The following is a 25622-nucleotide window of genomic DNA, read 5'->3' on the forward strand; positions in this document are numbered from 1 at the left end:
CTTTGAAGTTGCCGTTGCATGCTATTCCAGGGTCCTGGCACTACCAGCCAGAAATGAAGACTATCAAGCTAATGCAATCTACAGTGAGCCTTCTGGAGCTCATTGAGGGTACACTGTTCACATAAAAGAAAAGACAAAATAGAAAATAAAATTACTTTAGCTTCACAATATGTTTAATAAAAAAGGAACTGGGGGAGTACTACATCAGGAAATAACTAAATTATAGTCTTACCTCCATTTCCAATCCATTTAAAGCCATCAGTCAATTTCAGGCAATCTTGTCTGTCTCTATTTGCTCATAAGTAATGTGTGGGAGGGCAACATTTTCTCCTTTCCTTTCCTATCTACCTGCCAGGGATGCTTTGAGGATTTATTATCTAGTGGGCCCATAATGTGTTTGGGTAGCTTTAGGAAACACACTGGACAGATGAAAAGATAGAGAATTCTGAACAACACAATGTGGCAGTATGTTAATTTGGCAGGTCCACAACTTAAACCACAGCATATTTCATTGAATGAAAATACATCTGCAGTAATTCTACAGAGCACATGACAAGACACTATCTCATTTCAGACGAGTTTCAGAAGATCCCACAGGGATGGAGATTTGTTTTAACCTGCAACAAACAAGTGCAATCTCCTCTGGTATTACTAAGGCAATAGAGGGTTTCCTTTTAAAAGCTCAGGAATTTGGCAAGAATATTGAGTACCAATGAACAGCAGAAGCCTTGTGGGACCATTGTTGATGATGGAAATCTGATGAAAAATCAATCTTGGAAGAGGAAAGTTAGGATTTTCTAGAGTCAAAAGGAGAAAAGGTTTACATCTGGGTCTCTCTTTACCATCTGGCACACATAGGTAAAAGCTGTGCTCTGTAGAGGGCATTGTCAGGTTTCCATTCTGTGCTAGCGAATGGGATCTGTGCTGTGGTGAGGAGTGTGGACACCAGAGTTGGATGCAGACCTGGCTCTGCTCTGCTACTTCCCAGCTTTGTGACCCTGGGAAATGACCTCACTTCTCTCAGCTTTGGTTTTCTTCATTTGAAAATGGGAACATGAAGGGTACCCACATCACAGGGAGGACTGCAGATTAAATGGTGAGATGAGGTCTGCAAAGGACTTAGCAAGAGCCAGACCAGAAGGTGATCAAGAATTGCTAGCTAGTGTGGTTGTTTAAAATCATTATTATTAAGTGCAGTTGTTTAAGGGAAATGTATATTATACAGATAGAGTATTAGAAAAGGGAAAGACCAAAATGCAGTGCTCTAAAATAGTAAAGCTATTGGAAGAAAATGAAAACACTAATTTGAAAAGATACATGCGTCCTAATATTCATAGCAGCATTATTTACAATAGCCAAGATATAGAAGCAACCTAAGTGCCCATCAACAGATGAAAGGATAAAGAAGATGTGATACACATATATTGGGTTGGCCAAAAAGTTTGTTCGGGTTTTTCTATAACAGCTTACGAAAAAACACGAACGAACTTTTTAGCCAACCCAATATATAAGCGCGCGCACACACACACAATGGAATAGTACTCGGCCATAAAAAGAATGAAATTCTGCCATTTGCAACAACATGAATGGACCTAGAGATTATTATGCTTAGTGAAATAAGTCAGACAGAGCAAGACAAAAGTCAAATACTCTCTATGCTATCACTTATAAGTGGAATCTAAAAGTAAAAGAATCGAATGAATATAACAAAACAGAAACAGACTCACAGATATAAAGAACAAACTAGTGGTTACCAGTGGGGAGAGGGATGGGGGGAGAGGCAAGACAGGAGTAGGGGATTAAGAGGTACAAACTACTAAGTATAAAGTAGATAAGCAACAAGGATATATTGTACAGCACAGGGAAATTTAGCCATTATTTTGTGATAACTTAAAATGAAGTACAATCTATAAAAATATTGAATCACTATGAAATTAGTTTCAGTACACCTGAAACTAATATAATATCGTAAATCAGCTATACTTCAACAAAAATAAAAATAGTAAAGCTTTAGAGGATTCAAATAATAGAAAGTAGATAAAGTATATGAAAGTAATCTGTGCCATGTGTTTTTCTGCTTCCCCACATTAAAAAAAATGATTTAAAAAACCAGATTTTGTATAAAGTAAGAGCGTCTCTTCAATCATGGGAATACAGGATGACGAAGAGTGCCAGGAAAAATCAAATTATTTCCTTCTTTGTTAAATAAGCATAAAACATTCTAGGCACATAGCATTGAATGGGAGAAGCTGACAGGAGAAATATCTCCTCTGGAGAGCAGTGGGGTGTTTCCTGGAAGTAGGAAAGGGAGAAGGAGGGTTTTGAGCACATGAGCATTTGTCAGAGCCTTTATGCCCAAAAGATAAGTGCAGAGAAAGTGATTCTTTAAAGAAACACTGGGACTTCCCTGGTGGGGCAGTGGTTAAGAATCTGCCTGCCAATGCAGGGGACACGGGTTCGAGCCCTGGTCCAGGAAGATCCCACATGCCGCCGTGGAGCAACTAAGCCCACGTGCCACAACTACTGAAGCCCACGTGCTTAGAGCCTGTGCTCCGCAACAAGAGAAGCCACCACAGTGAGAGGCCCGCGCACCGCAACAAAGAGTAGCCCCTGCTTGCTGCAACTAGAGAAAGCCCAAAAGCAGCAACGAAAACCCAACGCAGCCAAAAAAAAAAAAAGAAACACATCTCTAGGTGATGGCATGAACTAAAAAAATAAAAGCTGAGTAGAGAAAGCAAAAGCTAGATTTGGAGGTTATTGACTGGACCAATTAAGGGAGGATGATGGTAAAAGCAAAGGCTATTTACCGAAGTATCAAAAATTCACAATAAAAGCCTTGGGAATGTATTCTGGGAAACATGTGGAACTAAGTAGAATTCCACCATCCTAATGAGGTGATGGCAGGTAGATATAGACACTGTCCCCCTTGCCACTATTTTCTCCGTTATCTTCTACCCCCTCCCAGGAAGTACTGGCTAAGGGAGAAACCTCTCCCATGTTCTTTCCTCTCTGGAAAACTTGTGTTAGAATCATTTTCCAAATCTTGTGACTATAATGAATCTAGAGAAAGCAAGACAAAGAAACAAACTCGAGCTTAAAACATATACATGTGTATATGTATATACACATATCTACATACAGATATATACATATCTGATTTTTAGCTTAGGTGGTTCGTAAGAGCAAAGACAAAAAAACAAAATGAAACAAAACAGCCTTCTCAAGTCATAGGAAAAAAAAGTATAGGAAAGAATATAGCAAGACAGGGGCAGTCTTGAAGTACAGTATCTTATTCTGTGATGTCGGTACTACATGCTTTAAAATCAAATCATTTCCAGGATGAAATGGCAGAAAGGAAAATGCTCAATTAGACAGTAGCAATAATAATAGCTACTTTCTTAGGCCTACCACATACCCAGATGCTTTAATGTAGGGTTCATTTCATCACCACAGCAACCCTCTGGGGGCTGATCATTCCCACCTCAACAGGAGAGGAGAAGGAAGGACTTGCCCAGGGTCCTTCAGTTGGGAATGTTGAATGGATGCTGACACGAACCCAGGGCGACCTGACTCTAAGGCCATATTGTCAAATATATCATGTCACATACCTTAGAGATACCTGGAAGGTGTCCTGTTGATGCTCTGAGGAGCGTTTACTTATCACAGGCACACTGGAGAGCTAGTTCAGCACAGCAAGCAAGGCCAGGCAAAGTGTTCTCTGGGTAAGCTGTGGAGGACTCCAAAGATGACAAATCAAGCAGTCACAGAGAAAGCTGGGGACAGGTCACATGTTCCAGAGCAGCAGTCTCAATAGGCCATAACCATCATGCCACATAGAAAGATTATTTTAAAAGGTATGTGTGTATGTGTGTGTGTGTGTGTGTGTGTGTGTGTGTATGTGTGCAGTGATGTACTCCTGCCTTTATAAAGACACTATCTGTCTCTGGGGAATCTATCTACCAGTAACCAGGATAGAAAATAATCCTTAACACTGGAAAAAATTTGCTTGCTTTCACTAGTGACTACCTTGGCCCCATTTGAAAAAACAACTGCACACATAGGAACACAAGATTTGGATTCACTCTCCAAAGTTAATAAATAATTACTGAATGAAGTAGTGCTGGAACAGAGAAGCGCAGGTAGAAGGAATGAAGCTTCAGGCCACAGTTAGGGATGGAAGGCACCGAGCATGAGTCACCCTGCAGCCCTTATCTGTCAGCCCAAGGAGAAAAGAACTGGCCTAGCCTGATGGGCACCGTAAAAGGCGATGCAGGAGGAGGAAGAGGATGCACTGAAAGATACCCTTTTAAGAGAAACACAAATCCCGCGAGAACTGCCTATTATCCTGATCTTCCACTTCCAAGACCGGGCAAAAGAAAAAGCCCTTGTGGTTGTGAGCATAATTGTAGAAATGTACAAAACCAAAGCCTTGTTACTTTCTAAAGCAGATCAGTTTGGACAAAATATTTACACTTCACTGAGGAAACAAAGTGATTGCATGAAAACCATGCAGTTTAAACATGCATGTTCCAGTGAATATGTTACAGTGAAGAATCAGGACAGAAAGAAGCAGTGAAGTTTAAACCAACTCCCTTAAACACAAAAGTAACTGTAGGACAGCTTGGAACATTAACTTAAATTCTTGTTGGGTATTCAGCACATATGCGTACAAGGCCCGCCATCTGCTGACAAGGTTTGGTACTGCTAATTTGGAAAGCACTCAGGAGGTGGTGGATTTTGGCAGAGGATAATTTACTCAATTTTGTAGCAAGTGCTCAACATTAAGTACTAATAACATTAGTCAGGTCTCAACATATGCAACAAATATCATATCTTGGACCTCATATCTTTATATTTTCTGTTTTACAATATAAGAAGAATACCTACTTCTGGGCAGGAAGAAATTCTGGACTGGTAGGCCCTCCCAGTCACTATTCTCTTCCTCCTCTGTTACATAAACGGAATCATACAGTATGAATTCTTTTTAGTCTGGCTTCTTTCACAAACATTATGTTTGTGGGAGTCATCCATCATGTTAAGCATAGGAGTTGTTTCATCATTTTCTTTGTATGAACAGATCACAATTTTATCTACTCTACTGCTGATGAACATTTGGATTGTTTCCAATCCTTGGCTATTACAAATAACACATAGCTTTGGACATTCTTGGCTGTGTATTTTGGTGAACATATGTATGCATTTCTGTTGGGTGTATATTTGGGAGTGATACTGCTGGGTCATAGGGTATTCAAACATTTAAACTTAGTAATAATGCCAAACAGTTTTCTAAAGTAGTTATTCCAAATATATTCTAAACAACCACATATGAGAAAACATATGAGAGCACTACATACTTGCCAACTTGATGTTATTAGGCTTTTAAAAACTTTTAGCAATATTAGTGGAAATGTAGTAGTATCCTATGACTTTAATTTTCATTTCCCTGGTGACTGATGAGAGGAGTGTCATTTAATATGCTTTTTAGTTATGTGGGTATCCTTTTTTGTGAAAAGTCTCTTGCCAGGGAGTTCCCTGGCAGTCCAGTGGTTAGGACTTGGCACTTTCACTGCCATGATTCAATCCATAGCTGGGGAACTAAGATCCCGCTAGCCACATGGCCTGGCCAAAAAAAAAAAGTCTCTTGTCCATTTTTCTATTCAGTTGTTTGTCTTTGTTTTATTGATATATAGGAGTTCTTTACAGATGCTAGATATGAGCCCTTTGTCAATTATATTATTACAAATATCTTCTTCCTCTTTCTTCTTGTCTGTGGTATGAAACATATGGTGATTTAAGTACAGAACAATATAGCATCAAGCAGAAGGGAAGAGAGAATTAACATACTCAAAGTTCCTTACATTGTCCAGAAAGTGGTTAATTGACTAGTTGCATTAGAGTGCAATAAGTCAGGGATACAAGTGACAAATTCTATGGTAATCACTAGAAGAAAAACAAAATAATGTATAACTTACCAGTTAATAGATAGGGAAAGGGATGACAAAAATATTTGACTAAACTAAAGGAAGGCAAGAAAGGAGAAAGCAAGGAACATAAAACTGGTAGGATAAAAGGAAATTTAAAAACTCAAATATATCAGTAATTAAAACAAAAAAATATGAAGATTGAAAATTAAGAGATGGAAAAAGGTATTATAGGAAAATTGTTACCAAGAGAGCTAAAGTATCAATTTTAATATCAGGCAAAATAGATACAGACATAGGGGACAAAGAAGAACAATATATACTCACAAATAAAATAACAGATTAAGAAGACAGGCTGTTTAACTCTCCTCCCACCCAACAGAAGATATCAGAATATATAAAAAAATGACTGGCAGAACCATGGGAATCTACAGATGGATCAATAATTATAGTTTTTATTTAAGCACACTTACCTTAAAAACTAACGTATCAAATTGCCAAAAGATAAATATATATATAAATCTGAGTAACAGAATTAATAAAGTTACCCTAATACAGATTTATTAGAACCTTAAACACAACAGGTAAAGAATACAATTTCCTTTTGTAGCATACTTGGAACATTCACAAAAATTGACTATGGACTAGGTCACAAAGGAAGCTTCAGTAAATTTCAAAGAGTTGATACTATACAAATATGTTTCTGCCCACAATGCAGTAAAATTAGAAATAAGTAACATCAGAATATCCTGAAAAACCCCATATATATGCAAACTAGAACACATATCATTTGAATAATATCTGGATTAAAGAGTAATTTATAAACTAAGTTATGTGAGTGATAGTGTTACATGTTAAAACATGTGGGATAGGTTAAAGCAAGACTCACATGGACATTTTGGAGAATATCTTTGATATTTGGGTGAGAAAGGCTTTCTAAATAAACTCTCAAAGCATAAATCATAAGGTTAAAAATTAATGGATTTGACTCTAGAAAAATTAAGTTCCATGCCATGAAGAACACCATAGACAAAATTAATAAACAAGCGATAGATATAAGAAAATATTTGTAATATCGCTAATTTATAATATATAAGAAAATCTCAATTATCAATAAGAAAAGCACAGGAAACCCCAAAAGAAAAATGAGAAAGAATGCTAACAGGCTATTCACAGAAGGGGAATCCAATGGCTAAGCAGTATATGAAGAGGTACTCAAACTCACTAATAAGAGAAACGTAAGTAGAATTGAAAAGTAATTAAATAGCACATATATGCATCAAGGTGGCAAAGGTTAGAAAGACCAACAATGCCAAACATTGTTGGGGATGTGAGAAAACAGGAACCCATGTGCCCCACAAGTGGGAATGCAGATGGGTGTAGCAATTGGCCAGTATGTGGTGAACTTGAAGTATGAGTGTACCCTGTGACCATGCAATCCTATCCTTAGAGTATAAACTCAGAAAAGTCTCTCTGAGCCTCCTAAGTGGAGCTGCACAAGGATGTTCATGGCAGCACCATTGTGGCAGCTGGGAGCTGGGGATGAGCTGAATGCCCACTGCTAGGAGAACAGACAAGCACAGGATGGCAGATGCATTCTATGGAGCACAACAAAGTAGCCCGCAGCAACAACTAAAAACAGTGCTGAGTGGACAAAAGTGAGAAACAGAGTGAGACACATACTGCAAATTTATACAAACCTAAAACGTATAAATACAGAAAACAATGCTATTTATTATTCAGAGATACATATTTAAAGACATAAATCATCGTTTAAAAAGGTTATCTATGATCTGTATGTGACAGAATGAGAGTAAGGATCAGAGATGGAAGGAAAAAATCAATTTAAAAAAGCATATCAGGGACTTCCCTGGTGGCGCAGTGGTTAAGAATCCTCCTGCCAATGCAGGAGACATGGGTTCGAGCCCAGTTCGGGAAGATCCCACATGCCGCGGATCAAGTAAGCCCATGTGCCACAACTACTGAGCCTGCGCTCTAGAGCCTGCACGCCACAACTACTGAGCCCTCGTGCCACAACTACTGAAGCCCACGTGCCTAGAGCCCATGCTCCGCAACAAGAGAAGCCACCTCAAAGAGAAGCCCGTGCACCGCAAAGAAGAGTAGCCCACCACCCTTGCCACAACTAGAGAAAGCCCGCGCGCAACAATGAAGACCCAACTCAGCCAAAAATAAATAGATTAATTCATTTTAAAAAATGTTAAAAAAAAAAAGTGTACCAAAGGTTTTCATGGACTGATGAATTCTCTGCACTTCATATCCAAAAACACTCCCAAACAAACAAATTAACAAGAGTGGACTTATGATCACAAAAATATCTTTAAAAGCATGAGTCAAAGTTAGTCCTTCCCAGCTTCCATTCATATGGAAGCATTAGGTGTGCTCCTTCAAGGCCCTTTCCTTCTTAAAATGAGTCCATTGGGTCCCTGAGTTCTCTTGGGAATCAACCTATATGTGCAGTCTGATTATTAATTTACACTGAATTCTTCCAGGCTTGGTTAAAGGCCGCTGCATAGGTCTGCTGGGGATTCTCTGCCTCTTCTAGAATAGACCTTTCTCTGCCCTCTTCCTCCCACAAACACATCCTTCCAAAGAATGGGTACATCCTCTGTCACCCCACTGCTCTGGGGAATTGGCTTGGGGTTGGCCTTTGGAGAGGGATAAATGTGCTGACTACCCAAAGCCCCTTCTCCCTCAGGCTCCAACCATTATATCTCTTCCACCTGGGTTTATTTGGTGAGTGTGGGTTGGGGGTAGGGAGAAAAAGGAACAATCTTCTCATTCTCATGGATTCAGATACCTCTAAGATCTTTCTCCTTTGAGGCCTTAATCGTAAAATCAATGTATTGAAATATTTTAGACTAGAACAGTAGGGGAAAAAAGGAAGATGGGGGTGTGGGGAGGGGAGGGAAGGAAACAAGGGCAGGAGGAGAGGGGCAGGGAACGCAGGCAAGAAATAGAAAGTCAAGAGAATGACATCAGGACTCTAGGACCCAGGGGTGGGTATGAGAGCACTACACATTTAGTGAAGAGTGCCACTGACCTACATGCCTTGGTTGTGGCTGCTCTGACGTGACTGTCGTCCTCCTCTTTTACTTCTGGATAATGGCCATGGAGAAGCCACCGACACAGCACCATGCAGAAGCTCCTCCTGCCTGAAGACAGAGTCTTCTGGCAAAGAACCTCCAGGAATCACGTATACAAATGTCCTAAACTGAAAACTTACTGTGCAAATGACAATTTGATCTGCGTTTGAATTTCTATCCATTCTTCCTTTATAATCCTTCCACATTGCAGCAGCTCCTTTGAAAGTCTCTCTGCTTTTATCAAATTCTCTGAAGCTTCTTTAAACCTGAGTTGTGTTCAGGAAACTTTACACTTGGTGCTACATTCTGGGGCCCTAGTTCCTGGACATCCTTGGCTCTCATACTTCCCATCACCCTTCCTGAGTCACCTGTCAGCTTTTGATTTGGCCTTAAAAATTAAATATAAGCATTATGAACAGTATTTCTATTTGTAAAGATTAGAGGCAAAAGGATACTTTTGAAGGGAGAGTAAGGCTCTCCCCATGGTATGGAATAACTCAACCGAACACTTGAAAACATCTGTATTGTCATTGTAGGGACGCACAATGGCGTTGGTGAGGATTTCTTTGGCTTTTTCCGCATGTTGTTTTGCTTGCAGTGACAGTCCTGTGGACAAAGAAAAAGAAGTCTCAGTTTCTCTTTCATTTCAGCTGGATAGGAATATAGTTATCTCTGGCCAGGGAATCTAATGAGGTCTCTTTCATATATCATCAAGTGGCACATGGAGATATATCTGGACAGCATGAAATACCATCATGACTATAAGAAACAAAGAAGTGTTTCACACCTAGGACTCAAGATAAAAAATTTTTCCCAAAATGGTCTTTTTAGAATTAAACAGAATGAGCAGGAATTGAACAGCTTTGAAACTTCACCAATATCAGACGTAAAGTGTTATGAATAATTATAAAAAAACAAACGGAATACAAAGACTACAGCATTCTGGGCAGGAAATAAAATATTCATGAATTTTAATCCTGGCTTTGTGACAGCAATCTTAATGAAATACTAAAAATTCTGAATCTTCTGCTCACCCATCCATAATCATAACTTTAGAGAGTTATTTTAACATAATACAAATATGACAATATCTATAAAAACTGACAAACAATTCCAATGAGGTAAGGGGCTGATGTGCTACAATCTCTTATTTCTATGTGGTAATAGACTGATATGAATCAAATGAAGTTTAAAAAAAGTTATTACCAAGAACTAATTCCCGGTGGGTTCCAGCGTTCTTCCATTGGCGTATTCATTTGTGGTAAAGGTGACACTGAGGATCACTATTTAGGTTTCAGGTTTTTTCATTTTCCCACATCCCCATCTTCTTCCCCACAATGACACACCCTTCCACCCACATCCTAATACTCCTGGTCTTACATTCTTCATTACATGGAATTTTATCTCAAATCTCTAAAAAGAGCTGTCAAATTATGAAATTCATTCTGTTCCTATGTCTATAAAACAGAATATATTTTCTGAGGGAGAAAATCCAGGGTATGCTATTCCTATAGGAACACTTACAGAATTTTGTCTTATTTTTTTTAAAAGTACACAATCAACCTACCAGAAATCTATTAGTGCCAACAATGTGTGCAACATTATAAAAGACATGATGAATTTTGGTCCATTTCCTCAAGAAACTTGAACTCAATCTACAAGAGGCAGCATGGGTTGAGGTTCAAGAACTCTAGCTCTGAAATCAGACTGCCCAGAGTGAATTCCCTGCTCCACCACTTACCTGAAATGTTGGCCCCAGCTTCCTCGACTGTAGACAGGAATAATAACATTACCCACCTCATAGCACTGCAGTGAAGATTGAAGGAAATTATACATGGAAAATAGCATGGTGCCTGGCACTCAATAAGACCTTAATAAATAGTAGACACTGCTTTTACTTTAAATTGAGAAAAAAAGACTATAATGCAGAAAGGTAGCAGACTGTGGAAGAAAAACATCGTTAAAAAAAAATCCCCGATGCTAGGACACTGGTACTGGCAACCAAAATCCTAGGTCTGAGTCTCAGATCAGCTATCTATTAACAGTGTGACCTGGGGCAAGCTGTTTCAACTCAAACTAGTTGTTTCCTCTGAATCTAGAAAATAGGGGGTATAGGGGTATGGTTTGAACTAGATGATCTCCAAGGTCCCCTCTGGCTCTCATAGTCTTTGATCTAACAGGTAGGAGCAATCTATAATCAGATTTGGCTAAATTTATTGGGTGGCAATTGTGTGCTTAGCATTGTGGTGTTTTTCACTTCTGTTTGTTTATTTATTCACTGGGCCAATCCTGGGAAGTCAGTGCCATCATATCATCATCATTATCATCGCTTTTCAATTGAAGAAACAGAGTACAGTGATGTACTCTTGTACCTCTTGTCCTAGGTTGCCAGTCCATGTTTTTGCCTTCTCTGCATCCATTCTCCTTTCCCCTGTTTTCTTTTGAGGATGCCCAGCCCCTGCACACTCAGTCCTTGTGATTTAGCCAAGGCCAGCCTCTCCCCAAGGATCCAGTGGAGCCAAAAGGCAGGTCTAGCCAATCAGGGTCTTTCTTGTCTTTGGCATACAACCCACATCAGCCCAATAAGAATCCCCAAACCCTGAGATTTTGGAGGAGAGACACTCTTGTTTTCCTGGGAATGCTGAGGAGGGAAACCTAAAGCTGCTGGCAACCTTGCTGCCACCATGTGGGCAAAGTTTGGCTAAGAATGGAGCCAATACAGAGAAAAACAGAGTCAAGTGGTGCGAAAAGGGAGGAATGGAAATCTGATCACATTGTTTGAAAACGTGGATCTGGCTAAGTCTACAGTAAGTTTTACCCCTGGATTTTTAAGTGTATGGGCCAATGAATTACCTTTTGTTTATTGCCAGCTTGATTTAGCCTTTTATTTTTTTGGGGGGGGTGTCACTTATAGGCAAGAGACTTTCCATCAATACATATGTGAATGGATCCTATTTTAGGCCCCAACTCTATGCCCTGGGCCATTTCTACAATGCCTTCAAAGCTAACAAATTAATTATCTCCTAAGAAGTACTTTTAAGATCATAAAAAACAAAGCTCAGAAGGGCTAAAATCTTCCTTCTCTTTTTTACGTATTGTATTAAAAAATCTTATTGACTCTTTGTGAGAAGAAATGGCTCTCAATGTGTAGAGAGGAGAAGGTCCAAGAAAACCTGATCCTTCTAAAGTTAAGTCAAATTTGAGGAAAAGAGCAGAAACCAACCAGCCGATCCTCCTCAGCCTGAGGCAGACTCACCTTTCAGCTGGAGGTAGCCCTGAGCCAGGTTAACATGCGCCTCGGCCAGTTTCCAGTGTGAGTCACCATAGCAGATCCTCGTCAGCGCCACACAGCGCACAAGCTCCTGGAGAGCCTGTTTATACTGGAGGAAGGGAAATGGGCTCACCAGTTAGACAACAAAGCACAAAATCAACTTGTATTTTTATCCATTCAATATACACTTATTGAGTGTTGATTATGGGCCGGGCATGGTTTTAAGGACTTGTGATACATTAGAGAACAAAACAAAGATCTGTCTTGGACGGCAGGGTATTCATCTGGTTGGGTGAAATAGACAATACACATAAAAAACCAGTAAAATTTATAGTGCATTTAAATTTATAGTAAAGAGTGAAAAACGTTATGGAGTAAAGACGCTGCCCATCAATGAACAGCTACTACATATTCAGACACAACAAGTGGGCGAATGGTGATAGTTTTCAAATAACACCCGTTAGTTCTCAATTCAAACACCTTCTTTAGCAGCTGGGATATTAGCACAGCAAATGAGGTCAGCAGGACTTTACAAACAGATTTCATTAAAGGACTAAAGCACATTTTCATCCGGAGCCAGGACAAAGAGAATAGCGAACCATGGATTCCAGCTCCAGGTCAGCTTAGAGCAGCAATACACACAAAACAAGACTGGTGGTTTTAAAATACAGCTCCAAAATTCTTTGACACTCCTTCCATACAGAGATGGTGGTCTATGTCCCCTTTTCTTTGAATCTGGGTTTTATGACTGTTTGGCCAAAAGAACATGGAGGAAATGATGCAGCGCCACTTTTTAGACCCAGTTCTTAAAGAACTGGCAGTTTCCACTTTTAACTCACTCTTGGAACTTGTTATGGGCTGAATTGTGTCTCCCACCTCCAAATTCATATGTTGGAGTCCTAGGTACTTCAGAATATAACTGTATTTGGAGAGACGGCCTTTAAAGAGGTGAATAAGTTAAAATGAGGCTGTCAGGATGGGGCCCTAATCTAATATGACTGGTGTCCTTGTAAGAAGAGAAAGGGACACTAGGAATGGGCACACACAGAGAAACACGTTGTGAGGACACAGTGGGAGGGCAGGCATTTGTAAGTCAAGGAGCGAGACCTCTGAATAAAATCAACCCTGCCAACACCTTGACCTTAGACTTCTAGGCTCCAGAACTGTGAGAAAATAAACTTCCTTTGTTGAAGCCACTCAGTCTGAGGTATTTTGCCATAGCAACCCCAGAAGACTAATAACCTAACCACCATTCCCTGAGGAAGCCTAAGCGGCCCCACGGAGAGGTCTACATGGAAATGTGATGGTGGCAGCATTAATCGGTCAGCCGCAGGACTACGCCACCCTGGCATCGGATTCTCCACACCTGTTGAGCCCAGCTGATGCTGCATGGAGCAGAGCTGACCAGATCTCACTGAGCTCTGCACAAATTGTGCATTCATGAGCAAACTAAATGGTTGTTTTTGTTTTATGCCACTAAGTCTTAGAGTGTGATACAGTAATAGATAGCTGGAATAGCAAAAGAGGAGGTGGGAGGTACAAAGCTGAAGGGGGCAAAGCAGAGGAAGAACTGTAAGAACAAGGACAGAGTTGTGGAAAAGACCCAGTAGAAGACCCAGTACACCCCCCACCCCTACTCCCCCGGTCAATGCCTAATCTCAAAGGACCTGCACTTCCACAAAGTTCCCATGTGAGTTAGAAACACTTTCACCTTGAAACAACATTCCTCTTGACAAAAAATGCATACCCAGACAGTTGACCACAGGACAGTCGCTTTTCTGACCTAGCAAGAGAGGCTGGGGAACACTGTGCTCACTCCATAGTGATGAAGGAAGATGGAGGTGTGGCTTTTTCCTATAGTAACATTTTTCTTATTACAAAAGTAATACATGCTCATTATCAAAATACAGGTGAGCAAAAAAAATAAAAAATAAAAAATCACCTGCCATCTCACCTCTTAGAGACAACTAGGCAGCTAAATTTCTCTCTATCCTTCATTCCTATGATCTATCTATACATATTTTTTCTTTTTAAAAATAGGCTTATAAGCTACATATAGGTTTGCAACTTTTCACAATTTGTGAACATTTCTCCATGTCATCTTCTATGATAATAATTTTTTATGGCTGCATAGTATTTTATTGTATGGATATATTATAAGTGAGTTACTCAACCAATAGCTATTGAGCACTTAGGTTGTTTTAAAATTTTTTCTCTCTGAACATCCTGTGTGGATAGATTTGCTCATATCCATAAGCATTTTCTTTTTCTTTTTTTTTTATAGCATTCTTTTTTTTATAGATATAAATTTATTTTATTTTATTATTTATTTTTGGCCGCATTGGGTCTTTGATGCTGCACGCGGGCTTTCTGTAGTTGTGGCAAGCAGGGGCTACTCTTTGTTGCTGTGCGCAAGCTTCTCATTGCGGTGGCTTCTCTTGTTGCAGAGCACGGGCTCTAGGTGCGCGGGCTTCAGTAGTTGTGGCACGTGGGCTCAGTAGTTGTGGCTCGCGGGCTCTAGAGCGCAGGCTCAGTAGTTGTGGTGCATGGGCTTAGTTGCTCCGTGGCATGTGGGATCTTCCCGGACCAGGGCTCGAACCTGTGTCCCCCTGCATTGGCAGGAGGATTCTTAACCACTGTGCCACCAGGGAAGCTCCATAAGCATTTTCTTAGAATGAATTCCAACGTGACAATAGGGTAAAGGATGTGCAAAATCCTGAGGCTTTGCTAGAGTTTGCTGGAGTGCTTCCTCGAGAGGCTGCTTCCATCCACACCTCCCTTACAGCACGGTGTGTGAGCAGGGAATGCCCCTTACACAGAGCCAAGCACTAGTTGGGGTTTAACTTGCCAATTTGTCAGTTAACTCATTTCTCCTTGTTATAGTTTGTACTTTTTTTTCCGCAAAGCTAGTGAGGCTGAACATCTTCATGTGTTTATTGGCTTGATGCAAAGTCCAGATCTCTCCCCACAACATCATTCTTGAGTTACCTGAATTTCTTAAACTTCTTAATATTAAAATATGCAACTCTGAGGATCAGTAAGTCTGGCCATACATATTTTAAAATGGGTATTTAATACCCAGATCTTGGTGTCTAAATATCAATACTATTCTCTTCTAAGAGGAACCAGCATTCCCTGAATCCACAGCTGGAGCAGGGAAGTACAAGATGAACCTGAAAAATCTTATTGTGTCGGAAATTAAGGAAAGAATCATGGGGGCATATCAAGGACTCAGAAGCCAGCTTGAAGGGGCTCCCACTGGCAAATACAAAATAATTTAAGTTTTGATGATGATAATGGATTGTAACATATTTGTAAAACAGGATTTCTTGAACCCATACTGATATAAATAAATGAACAATAAAGTGTGAAGAAGGAAAAGCTCTTCCTCATAAAAAGAATGCCAACAAATAAATGTTGAAAGAATGCTGAAGTCAGAGAATCACCATTTGACAAACATCGTAGTAATAGCTAATTCAGGTGGGAATCATCAATGGATGCTATAAACTAGGGGGTGAAGTTTTAATGAGGAATAGGATATGTTCACAGTATCAATGAATCTCCCCACAAAATATTAATTACAAAGGGAAGAATAATAATTCTACAGTGAAAAAACCTGCCAGATAGCCCCTTAACCAAGCGATCAAATTTAGCCTCATAGTAATGAGACAAACGACATCGTATGCCTCCTAATATGATGCATTGAGAAGGGCCCTATGTCAGGTCTGTGGGATTCCTGCCCAAAATGCATAATCTGAATCTAATCATAAGGAAACACATGACAAATTCAAATTGGGAGGTATTCTACAAAATAATTGGAGTGTATATTTGTGGCCCCTGCCAAATTCATATGTTGAAGCCCTAACTCTCACTGTAGTGTTTGGAGATAGGGCCTCTAAGGCTCTAATTAGGGTCAAATGAGGTTATAAAGGTGGGGCCCTGATCAGTAGGATTAGTGTACTTATAAGAAGAGACACCTTTCTCTCCCCCTTCCCCCACACGCACAAAGAAGAGGTCATGTAAGGACACAGCTAGAAGGTGGTGGTCTGCAACCCAAGGGGAGAGCTCTCACCAGACGCCAGCCCTGCTGGCACCTTGATCTTGGACTTCCAGTCTCCAGAACTGCGAGGAGTACATTTCTGTTGTGTAGGCCACCCAGTCTGTGGTATTCTATTACAGCAACCGAAACAGACTAATATAGTTCTTTTCACAAATACTAAGATTGTGAAAGACAAAGACAGGCTAAGTAACTGCTCTAACTGTTGACTATAGTCAACATGATTTCATGGATTGGACCATGGCTGATTTTTTTTCTATAAAAGATATTACTGAGATAATTAGAGAAATATGGATAATGTTTGTAGATTAGATAATAATATATATCAATATTAATTTCCTAATTTCAATCATTGTACTATGGTTATGTAGGAGAATATCCTTTATTCTTGGGAAATAGACACTGATGTATTTAGGGGTAAAGGATCATACATTTGTAACTTACTCTCAGATATTCAGAAAAATAATGACAGAGAGAGAGAGTGAGAAATAAAGAAATAAAGTAAATGTTAACAACTGGTATATCTTGTAAATTTTCTGTAAGTCTGAAAGTATTTTAAAATAAAAAATTACCAAAGAATGGTATTTTAAGAAGCAAATTACGTCATATTAATACTTTCCTAAAAACACTTTAAGGCTTCCTAGAGCACTTAACTTGAGACCTGCAAGGCAGGTAAGCTGCCTCTCCAACTACATTTCACGTCAGCCTGAAGCTTCCTCTCATCACTTCAAACATAGTCACGCTCGTGCCAAACTTATAAATTTTATGGCTGCTGTTCCCTCTCCCTAGAACTCCTTTCCCTCAGCTCCTCCATGCTGGCTCCTTCTCTTCTTTAGGTGTCAGCTCAGATGTCACCTCCTCAATGAGGCCCTCCCTTACCTAAGATAGGCCCACTCTGTTTCCTCCATAGCACTTAGCACAATCTCTACTTCACTGGTTTATTTACAATGTCCCCTCAGCTCCATGAGGGAAGGCAAGCTGTTTGTACTGTTCACTGCTGAATCCAAGGATTCCTCATCTGAACGGCAGAACACAAAAAATGCTTTGATATCATTCTAGATGCATAGAAGAGAAGTTAATTCTTTATATACACCAAATGCAGATGGCCAACAAACACATGAAAAGATGCTCAACATCACTAATTATTAGAGAAATGCAAATCAAAACTACAATGAGGTATCACCTCTCACCAGTCAGAATGGCCATCATCAAAAAACCTACAAACAATAAATGCTGGAGAGGGTGTGGAGAAAAGGGAACCCTCATACACTGTTGGTGGGAATGTAAATTGATACAGCCACTATGGAAAACAGTACTCAGGTTCCTTAAAAAACTAAAAATAGAACTACTGTATGACCCAACAATCCCACTACTGGGCATATACCCAGAGAAAACCATAATTCAAAAAAACACATGCACCCCAATGTTCAGAGCAGCACTATTTACAATAGCCAGGACATGGAAGCAACCTAGATGTCTATCAACAACCTAAATGTCTGTCTTCTTTATCCAGCAAATGAATAAAGAAGATGTGGCACATATATACAATGGAATATTACTCAGCCATAAAAAGGAATAAAATTGGGTCATTTGTAGGTACATGGATGGACCTAGAGAGTGTCATACAGAGTGAAGTAAGTCAGAAAGAGAAAAGCAAATATCGTATAATAACACATATATGTGGAATCTAGAAAAATGGTATAGATGATCTTATTTGCAAAGCAGAAATAGAGACAGAAACGTAGAGAACAAATGTATGGATACCAAGGGGGAAAGGGATGGGGTGGGAGGAATTGGGAGACTGGGATTGACACATATACAGTATTGATACTATGTACAAAATAGACAACTGATGGGAACATACTGTATAGCACAGGGAACTCTACCTAATGCACTGTGGTAACCTAAATGGGAGGGAAGTCCAAAAGGGAGGGGATATCTGTACATGTATGGGTGATTCATTTTGTTGTGCAGTGGAGGCTAACACAACATTGCAAAGCAGCCATACTCCAATACAAATTAATAATAATAATTATATATATATATATATATATATATATATATATATATATATATATACACCAAATGCCTTAGGGCATTAGGGCTTAGTTCTCTTGCAGACCTCTGGTTGAGAAAGGCTGCCAGCTGAGGCCGACATAGCACACAGCTTGGCACATAGTAGGTACTAAATAAATATCTGCTGCATAATGAATAAGCACACCTTCAAAACCGAATTCACACCTTCTCTCCATAATCCTGCTCTTCTTCCTGTATGCATTACAATAACAAAGGGCTCTGACAAGCCTTGGGTCACCCAGGCTGGCTGAGCCCTAAGTCAGGAATTGCACACACCCGTCTCTGGCTCACTCTTGCCTCTCCAACCCCTATGTCCCCCCCAGTTACCAGGTTTCATTGATTCATATTTCCAAATTCTTATCAAAAGATTTCAGCATTTTGCAACTAGATATCATACTAAGTGAAGTAAGTCAGAGAGAGAAAGACAAATACCATATGATATCACTTATGTGTGGATTCTAAAATATGACACAAATGAACCTATCTATGAAACAGAAACAGAATCACAGACATAGAGAACAGACAGGTGGTTGCCAAGGGGAAGGGGATTGGGGGAGGGATGGACTGGGAGTTTGGGATTAGCAGATGCAAACTAATATATATAGAATATATATATATTTATATATATATATAGAATATATATATATATAACAAGGTCCTACTGTATAGCACAGAGAACTATAATCAATATCCTATGATAAACCATAATGGAAAAGAATATTAAAAAAAAGAATGTATATATATGAATAACTGAATCACTTTGCTGAATAGCAGAAATTAACACAACATTGTAAATCAACTATACTTCAAATAAAAAAAAAAAAAGATCTCAGCATTTCTACTGACTCTGCCATATTTCAGGCCCTTGCCAGGATTATTGCAAACATCCTGCAAACTGGCCCTCCTCCAGTTTACCTCCCTTATCTTCCTCCACCACCCAGTTATCTGAGGTCTGAGGGATCATTCCAGAAACTCAGACTTGCTCATGGCCCTCTTCTGCTTATAATCCTATGACAGTCTCCAGCACCCTGAGGAGAAAATCTAAACTTTTCCTGGGTGTTGAACACCTTCTGGTCCCAGCTCCTGTCCATAATCCAACCTCATTTGCTGCCCTGTGTAACTAAAGCCTCCATCCCAGATAGTTCCATATAGTTCCCCAAACAGCCTGTGCACCCTCAGACCCGCAACTCTTGCCCATCTGCCACCTCTGCCCAGAATGCTATTGTCCTCTCTCCTACCTGGGGCCAGCTCCTAAGTACTGTTATCAGTGCAGTCCAAATAACTCCCATCCCAAGAAGCATGCCTTAAGTGCTGTCCCTCCTCCAACTCCAGGGTCAATGCCCATCCCTCCTCCCCTCACTCCCCATGCTTTGCATCTATATCACCTGAGCTTGTGTTTGTCACAGAACTTATGCTGATTACCATTATCCATCTATCTCCCCAACCAGACCATGAATCCCTCTGAGGCAGAGGCTGTAGCTTTCCCATCTGTGCCCCCAGCACTTGCACAGCAACTGGCACACATTAGGTATACAGTAAATTTTTGTGAATAATTGGACAAATAGGGTCTGACACATAAGAGGTGTTAGAGAAATACATATTGAATGAATGAGTAAATGAATAAAACTTTGAAGAGAGATGGGAAAGAAGTATGCAGAGAACAAGATTAGGAACCTAAGAAATATAAGCTCCATGAGAGCAGAAACTTCATCTGCTTTGTCCTGTATTCCAGTGCCTAGACCTGGCACACAGGAGGAGCTCAATAAATATTTATTGATTGATGGAAAATGACTGTAGTAGGTCAAATCACAACCAGTCAGTCTAGTGTACACTTGTCAGAGGTCAGGGCAAACTTGTTTGTTCATTTGTGCACTCATTCAGCAAACATAATGTTGACTGTGCCAAGTGCTGGGCTTGGAGTCCTGAGGTACTACATCCACTCACACTATGAAAAAGGCACTGTCATATTTTCTCTTGTACCAAACTCCTGAGAGTAGGAATGCAACCTAAAGTATCCTACTTCTCAATTACCAGAGTACAGGTATAAAAAGAAAGGCTCCTTACCTCATGACTGCTAGAATAGGACTTTGCTTTCTCTTCACAGAGGTGGAGTTTCTCTCGAGGAGGCTGAAACAGTGCTGTTTGAAGCAGCTTGTTTTGGAGCTTTTTTCTAGGTGTTATACTGACGGCAGCAACAATTTCATCCAGGTGGTTGGATATGTGAGTTTCCTGTGATTCTTGCATATTTTTATATACATTATCCTCTAATTTTTAAATAAGGAAATGAAGGTGTTAATGATTATTTCCATAGTTACTGTTAGAAATACACATTTTTTTTCTAGAAATTGAGACTAGAATCTAAGAAAATTTCAACACTATACCCATGACTTCTTTGAAATAAGTAGCATTCTAACCAAAAAGATCCTAGTGGCTAGTACTAACTTCTTTCAGACTGATTTCAAGTTTTAACTAAACCAAACATTCTTTGTTCTCTCTCTATATTACATGTATATATATGTATGTGTATATGTGTATACACACATACTGATATATTTTATATATTATATATGATATATGTATCTATATATTATATATGGTATATATATGTATGATATATATGTATGATATATATATATGTATGATATATATATATGTATATATATCAGTAGGAATCAGCTGAGCCCAAACAGTTCTCAAAGAGCTCAGATTAGATCTGTTGAATCCCAAGTGACCTTGAAAACAGGAAAAAATGACATGTTAAACTTTCACTTCCAGCCAAGATGGAGTAATAGGGATGAGATTTATCCTCTTGCCCGAAGTCACCAACCAATTAACAAATAACAACAACAAAAAACAACCCATAGGCAAAAAAGGTATGAAACAATGGTTTTCAAGAGACAGGACAACAGACTTGAGAAATGGAAAAAAGAAACAAAGTGAGACCCATGATTGCCCCAGGTTATTGCTTTGAAAAAGTTTCTAGAACATGCAGGGTAACCCAGAATTACCCTGTGGACTATCTGAGTTGAGGAAATAGAGTAGAGCATCTGGGGAGACCAAGGTGGCTGGAGTTCACAGGACAGATTACTAGAGAGGATGGAGCTGCACAGAGAGGACCCCAGAGATTAGCACCCCTCAAGTATGGGGAGAGAATACTGACCAGCATGTGTGTAAGAAAACTACTTGAGTCTGGAGAAAGACTCCTCTAATAAGATTGAAAGGAAGTGTCTGGTGCTTACCAAGGCTGGCGGTGCCTATTCCCACTGACCAGACTGGAAAAACTCATAATTCATGAGGTACAAGGTAAAATATTCAGAAGGGTTTCGTCTCAGTAATGGGGATTAGTCCTAGAGTGAACCCTGCTTAGATCCACTTAACAAACCATGAAAGTAAAACCTAAAAGGATAAAACTGTTTCCAAGTAACTTAACTGTATCAGAGGGCAAAACTCAAGGATGTTCATAGGAATGCAAAAATAGCCAGCATTAAACAAGGTAAAATTCATATAATCTGATGTCCAAAGAAAGATCACCAGGCATGCAAATAGGCAAGAAAACATGGCCCATAATGAGAAGAATAATCAGTCAAAACTGACCCAGAACTGACCCAGATATTAAGTTAGCAGAGAAGAATATTAAAGGTTATTATAATTGTATTCCATATGTTTAAAAAGTTAACTAGAGACACGGACTATAAAAAGACCCAAAATGAACTTCTAGATAAGAAAATTATACGTGAGATGAAAAATACACTAGATCAGATTAATGGGAGATTAGATATTACAGATGAAAAGATGCATGAACTTGCAGACACAGCAATAGAAACCATCATTTAAAAAATCAGTGAGCTGTGAAACAACTTCAAATTGCCTAATATATATATAATTTGAGTCCCTAAAGGAAAGCAGATTGTAGTGGGGACAAAAAAAAGTGTTTGAAGAAATAACGGCCAAAATTTTTCCAAATTTGAGGAAAAGTAAAAACCCAGAGATCCAAGAAGCTAAATGAAAACTAAACACAAGAAGCATAAAGGAAACTACACCAAGATACATCATAACCAAATTGCTCAAAAACCATGATAAAGAGAAAATATTAAAAGTAGTCAGAAAAAAGGACATATTAGTATTAAAAAAAAAGATGATGATAGCAGGTTTCTGGGAGGAAACAAAGCACATGAGAAGACAGTGAAGCACCATATTTAAAGTATGGACAGAAAAAAAATTGCCAAGCTAAAATTCCGTACCAGTGAAAATATCTTTCAAGATCAAAATCTGAAAGAAATCATCACCAGCGGGACTTCCCTGGTGGCGCAGTGGTTAAGAATCCTCCTGCCAATGCAGGGGACACAGGTTCAAGCCCTGGTCCAAGAAGATCCCACATGCTGCAGAGCAACTAAGCCCGTGCGCCACAACTACTGAGCCTGCGCTCTAGAGCCCGCAAGCCACAACTACCGGGCCTGCGTGCCACAACTACTGAAGCCTGCGCACCGAGAGCCTGTGCTCCACACCAAGAGAAGCCACTGCAATGAGAAGCCCACACACTGCAACGAAGAGTAGCCCCCACTAGCCACAACTAGAGAAAGCCCGCGCACAGCAACAAAGACCCAATGCAGCCAAAATAAATAAATAAATAAATAAATTAAAAAAAAATCATCACCAGCAGATCTGCACCCCAATGTTCCCAAGAAATATTAAGTGAAGTCTTTCAAAAGGAAGAAAAATGATAACAAATGGAAATATAGATCTACACAAAGGAATTAAGAACAATGAAAAAGATACATGAGCAAATATGTAAGACTGTTTTCATATTATTTAAATCTCTTTAAAAGATAATTGGGCAGAGGAGTAAGATATGGAGATCACCTTCCTCCCCACAAATACATCAAAAATACATCTACATGTGGAACAACTCTTAGAGAACACCTACTGAACGCTGGCAGAAGACCCCAGACTGCCCAAAAGGCAAGAAAATCCCCACGTACCTGGGTAAGGCAATAGAAAAAAGAGAAAACAGAGACAAAAGAATAGGGATGGGACCTGCACCTCTGGGAGGGAGCTGTGAAGGAAGAAGAGTTTCCACACACTAGGAAGCCCCTTCACTGGTAGAGACGGGGGGTGGGGGGGAAGCTTTGGAGCCATGGAGGAGAGCACAGAAACAGGGGTGCAGAGGGCAAAGCAGAGAGATTCCCGCCCAGAGGATTGGTGTGGACCAGCACTCACGAGCCTGAGAGGCTTGTCTGCTCACCCGCCAGGGCTGGTGGGGGCTTGGGGCTGAGGCTCTGGCTTTGGAGGTCAGATCCCAGGGAGAGGACTGGGGTTGGCTTCATGAACACAGCCTGAAGGGGGGCTAGTGCGTCACAGCTAGCCGGGAGGGAGTCCAGGAAAAAGTCTGGACCTGCCTAAGAGGCAAGAGACCATTGTTTCGGGGTGCGCGAGGAGAAGGGATTCAGAGCACCGCCTAAATGAGCTCCAGAGATGGGTGCGAGCCGCAGCTATCAGCGTGGACATCAGAGACTGGCATGAGAGGCTAAGGCTGCTGCTGCAGCCACCAAGAAGCCTGTGTGCAAGCCCAGGTCACTAACCACACCTCCCCTCCCAAGAGCCTGTGCAGCCCGCCACTGCCAGGGTCCCGTGACCCAGGGACAACTTCCCCGGGAGAACACACAGCATGCCTCAGGCTGTTGCAAAGTCACGCTGGTCTCTGCCGCCACAGGCACGCCCCGCATTCTGTACCCCTCCCTCCCCCGGGCCTAGTGAGCCAGAGTCCCCTAATCAGCTGTTCCTTTAACCCCATCCTGTCTGGGGGAAGAAGAGATGCCTTCAGGCGACCTACACACAGAGGCGGGGCCAAATCCAAAGCTGAACCCCAGGAGCTGTGTGAACAAAGATAGAAAGGGAAATTTCTCCCAGCAGTCTCAGGAGCAGTGGATTAAATCTCCACAATCAACTTGATGTACCCTGCATCTGTGGAATACCTGAATAGATAATGAATCATCCCAAACTTGAGGCGGTGGACTTTGGGAGCAACTGTAGACTTGGGGTTTGCTTTCTGCATCTAATTTGTTTCTGGTTTTATGTTTATCGTAGTTTAGTATTTAGAGTTTATTATCATTAGTAGATTTGTTTATTGATTTGGTTGCTCTCTTTCTTTTATATATATATATATATTTTTTTTCCTTTTTCTCTTTTTGTGAGTGTGTATGTGTATGTTTCTTTGTGTGATTTTGTCTGTATACCTTTGCTTTTACCACTTGTCCTACGGTTCTGTCTGTCTGGTTCTTTTTTGTTTGTTTTGTTTTTTTTAGTATAGTTTTTAGTGCTTGTTATCATTGGTGGATTTGCTTTTTGGTTTGGTTGCTCTCTTCTTTCTTTCTTCCTTTTTTAAAATTTTTAATAATTAAAAAAAATTTTTATTTTAATAACTTTCTTCTCTTTCTTTCTTTCCTTCTCTTTCTTTCTTCCTCCCTCCCTCCTTCCCTCCCTCTCTCCCTCCCTCCCTCCCTCCCTCTTTCTCTCTTTCTCTCTTTCTTTCTTTCTTTCTTTCCAGCAGGGTGTCAGGCCTGAGCCTCTAAGCTGGGAAAGCTGAGTTCAGGACATTGGTCCACCAGAGACCTCCTGGCTCCACATAATAACAAATGGCAAAAGCTCTCTCAGGGATCTCCATCTCAACGCTAAGACCCAGCTCCACTCAACAACCAGCAAGCTACAGTGCTGGACACCCTATGCCAAACAACTAGCAAGATAGGAACACAATCCCACCCATTAGCAGAGAGGCTGCCTAAAATCATAATAAGGTCACAGACACCCCAAAACACACGACCAGACGTGGTCCTGCCCACCAGAAAGAAAAAAAATCCAGCCTCATCCACCAGAACACAGGCACCAGTCCCCTCCACCAGGAAGCCTACACAACCCACTGAACCAACCTTAGCCACTGGGGGCAGACACCAAAAACAATGGGACTTACGAAGCTGCAGCCTGTGAAAAGGAAACCCCAAACACAGTAAGTTAAGCAAAATGAGAAGACAGAGAAACACACAGCAGATGAAGGAGCAGGGTAAAAACCCACCAGACCAAACAAATGAAGAGGAAACAGGCAGTCTACCTGAAAATGAATTCAGAGCAATGATAGCAAAGATGATCCAAAATCTTGGAAACAGAATGGAGAAAATACAAGAAATGTTTAACAAGGACCT

General features: G+C 40.3%; 1 protein-coding gene across 2 annotated transcripts in view; it reads right to left on the reverse strand.

Moving 5' to 3' along the window:
• TTC23 (tetratricopeptide repeat domain 23) overlaps nt 1-25622 on the reverse strand; it is a 121940-nt gene that overhangs the window by 61267 nt on the left and 35051 nt on the right. The window contains exons 2-5 of one of the 2 annotated variants that reach the window (XM_061181808.1): nt 20494-20693; nt 12282-12405; nt 9481-9631; nt 9166-9291 (exon numbers count right to left, since the gene is read on the reverse strand). In XM_061181808.1, coding sequence (XP_061037791.1) covers nt 9166-9291; nt 9481-9631; nt 12282-12405; nt 20494-20673 — 581 coding nt within the window. In that variant the 5' untranslated portion in view covers nt 20674-20693. The remainder of the gene's footprint in view (nt 1-9165; nt 9292-9480; nt 9632-12281; nt 12406-20493; nt 20694-25622) is intronic. The other variant, XM_061181809.1, reaches the window with a different exon arrangement.

Source organism: Eubalaena glacialis, chromosome 2 (assembly GCF_028564815.1).
Source record: "Eubalaena glacialis isolate mEubGla1 chromosome 2, mEubGla1.1.hap2.+ XY, whole genome shotgun sequence".
In the NCBI taxonomy this organism is placed as follows: domain Eukaryota; kingdom Metazoa; phylum Chordata; class Mammalia; order Artiodactyla; family Balaenidae; genus Eubalaena; species Eubalaena glacialis.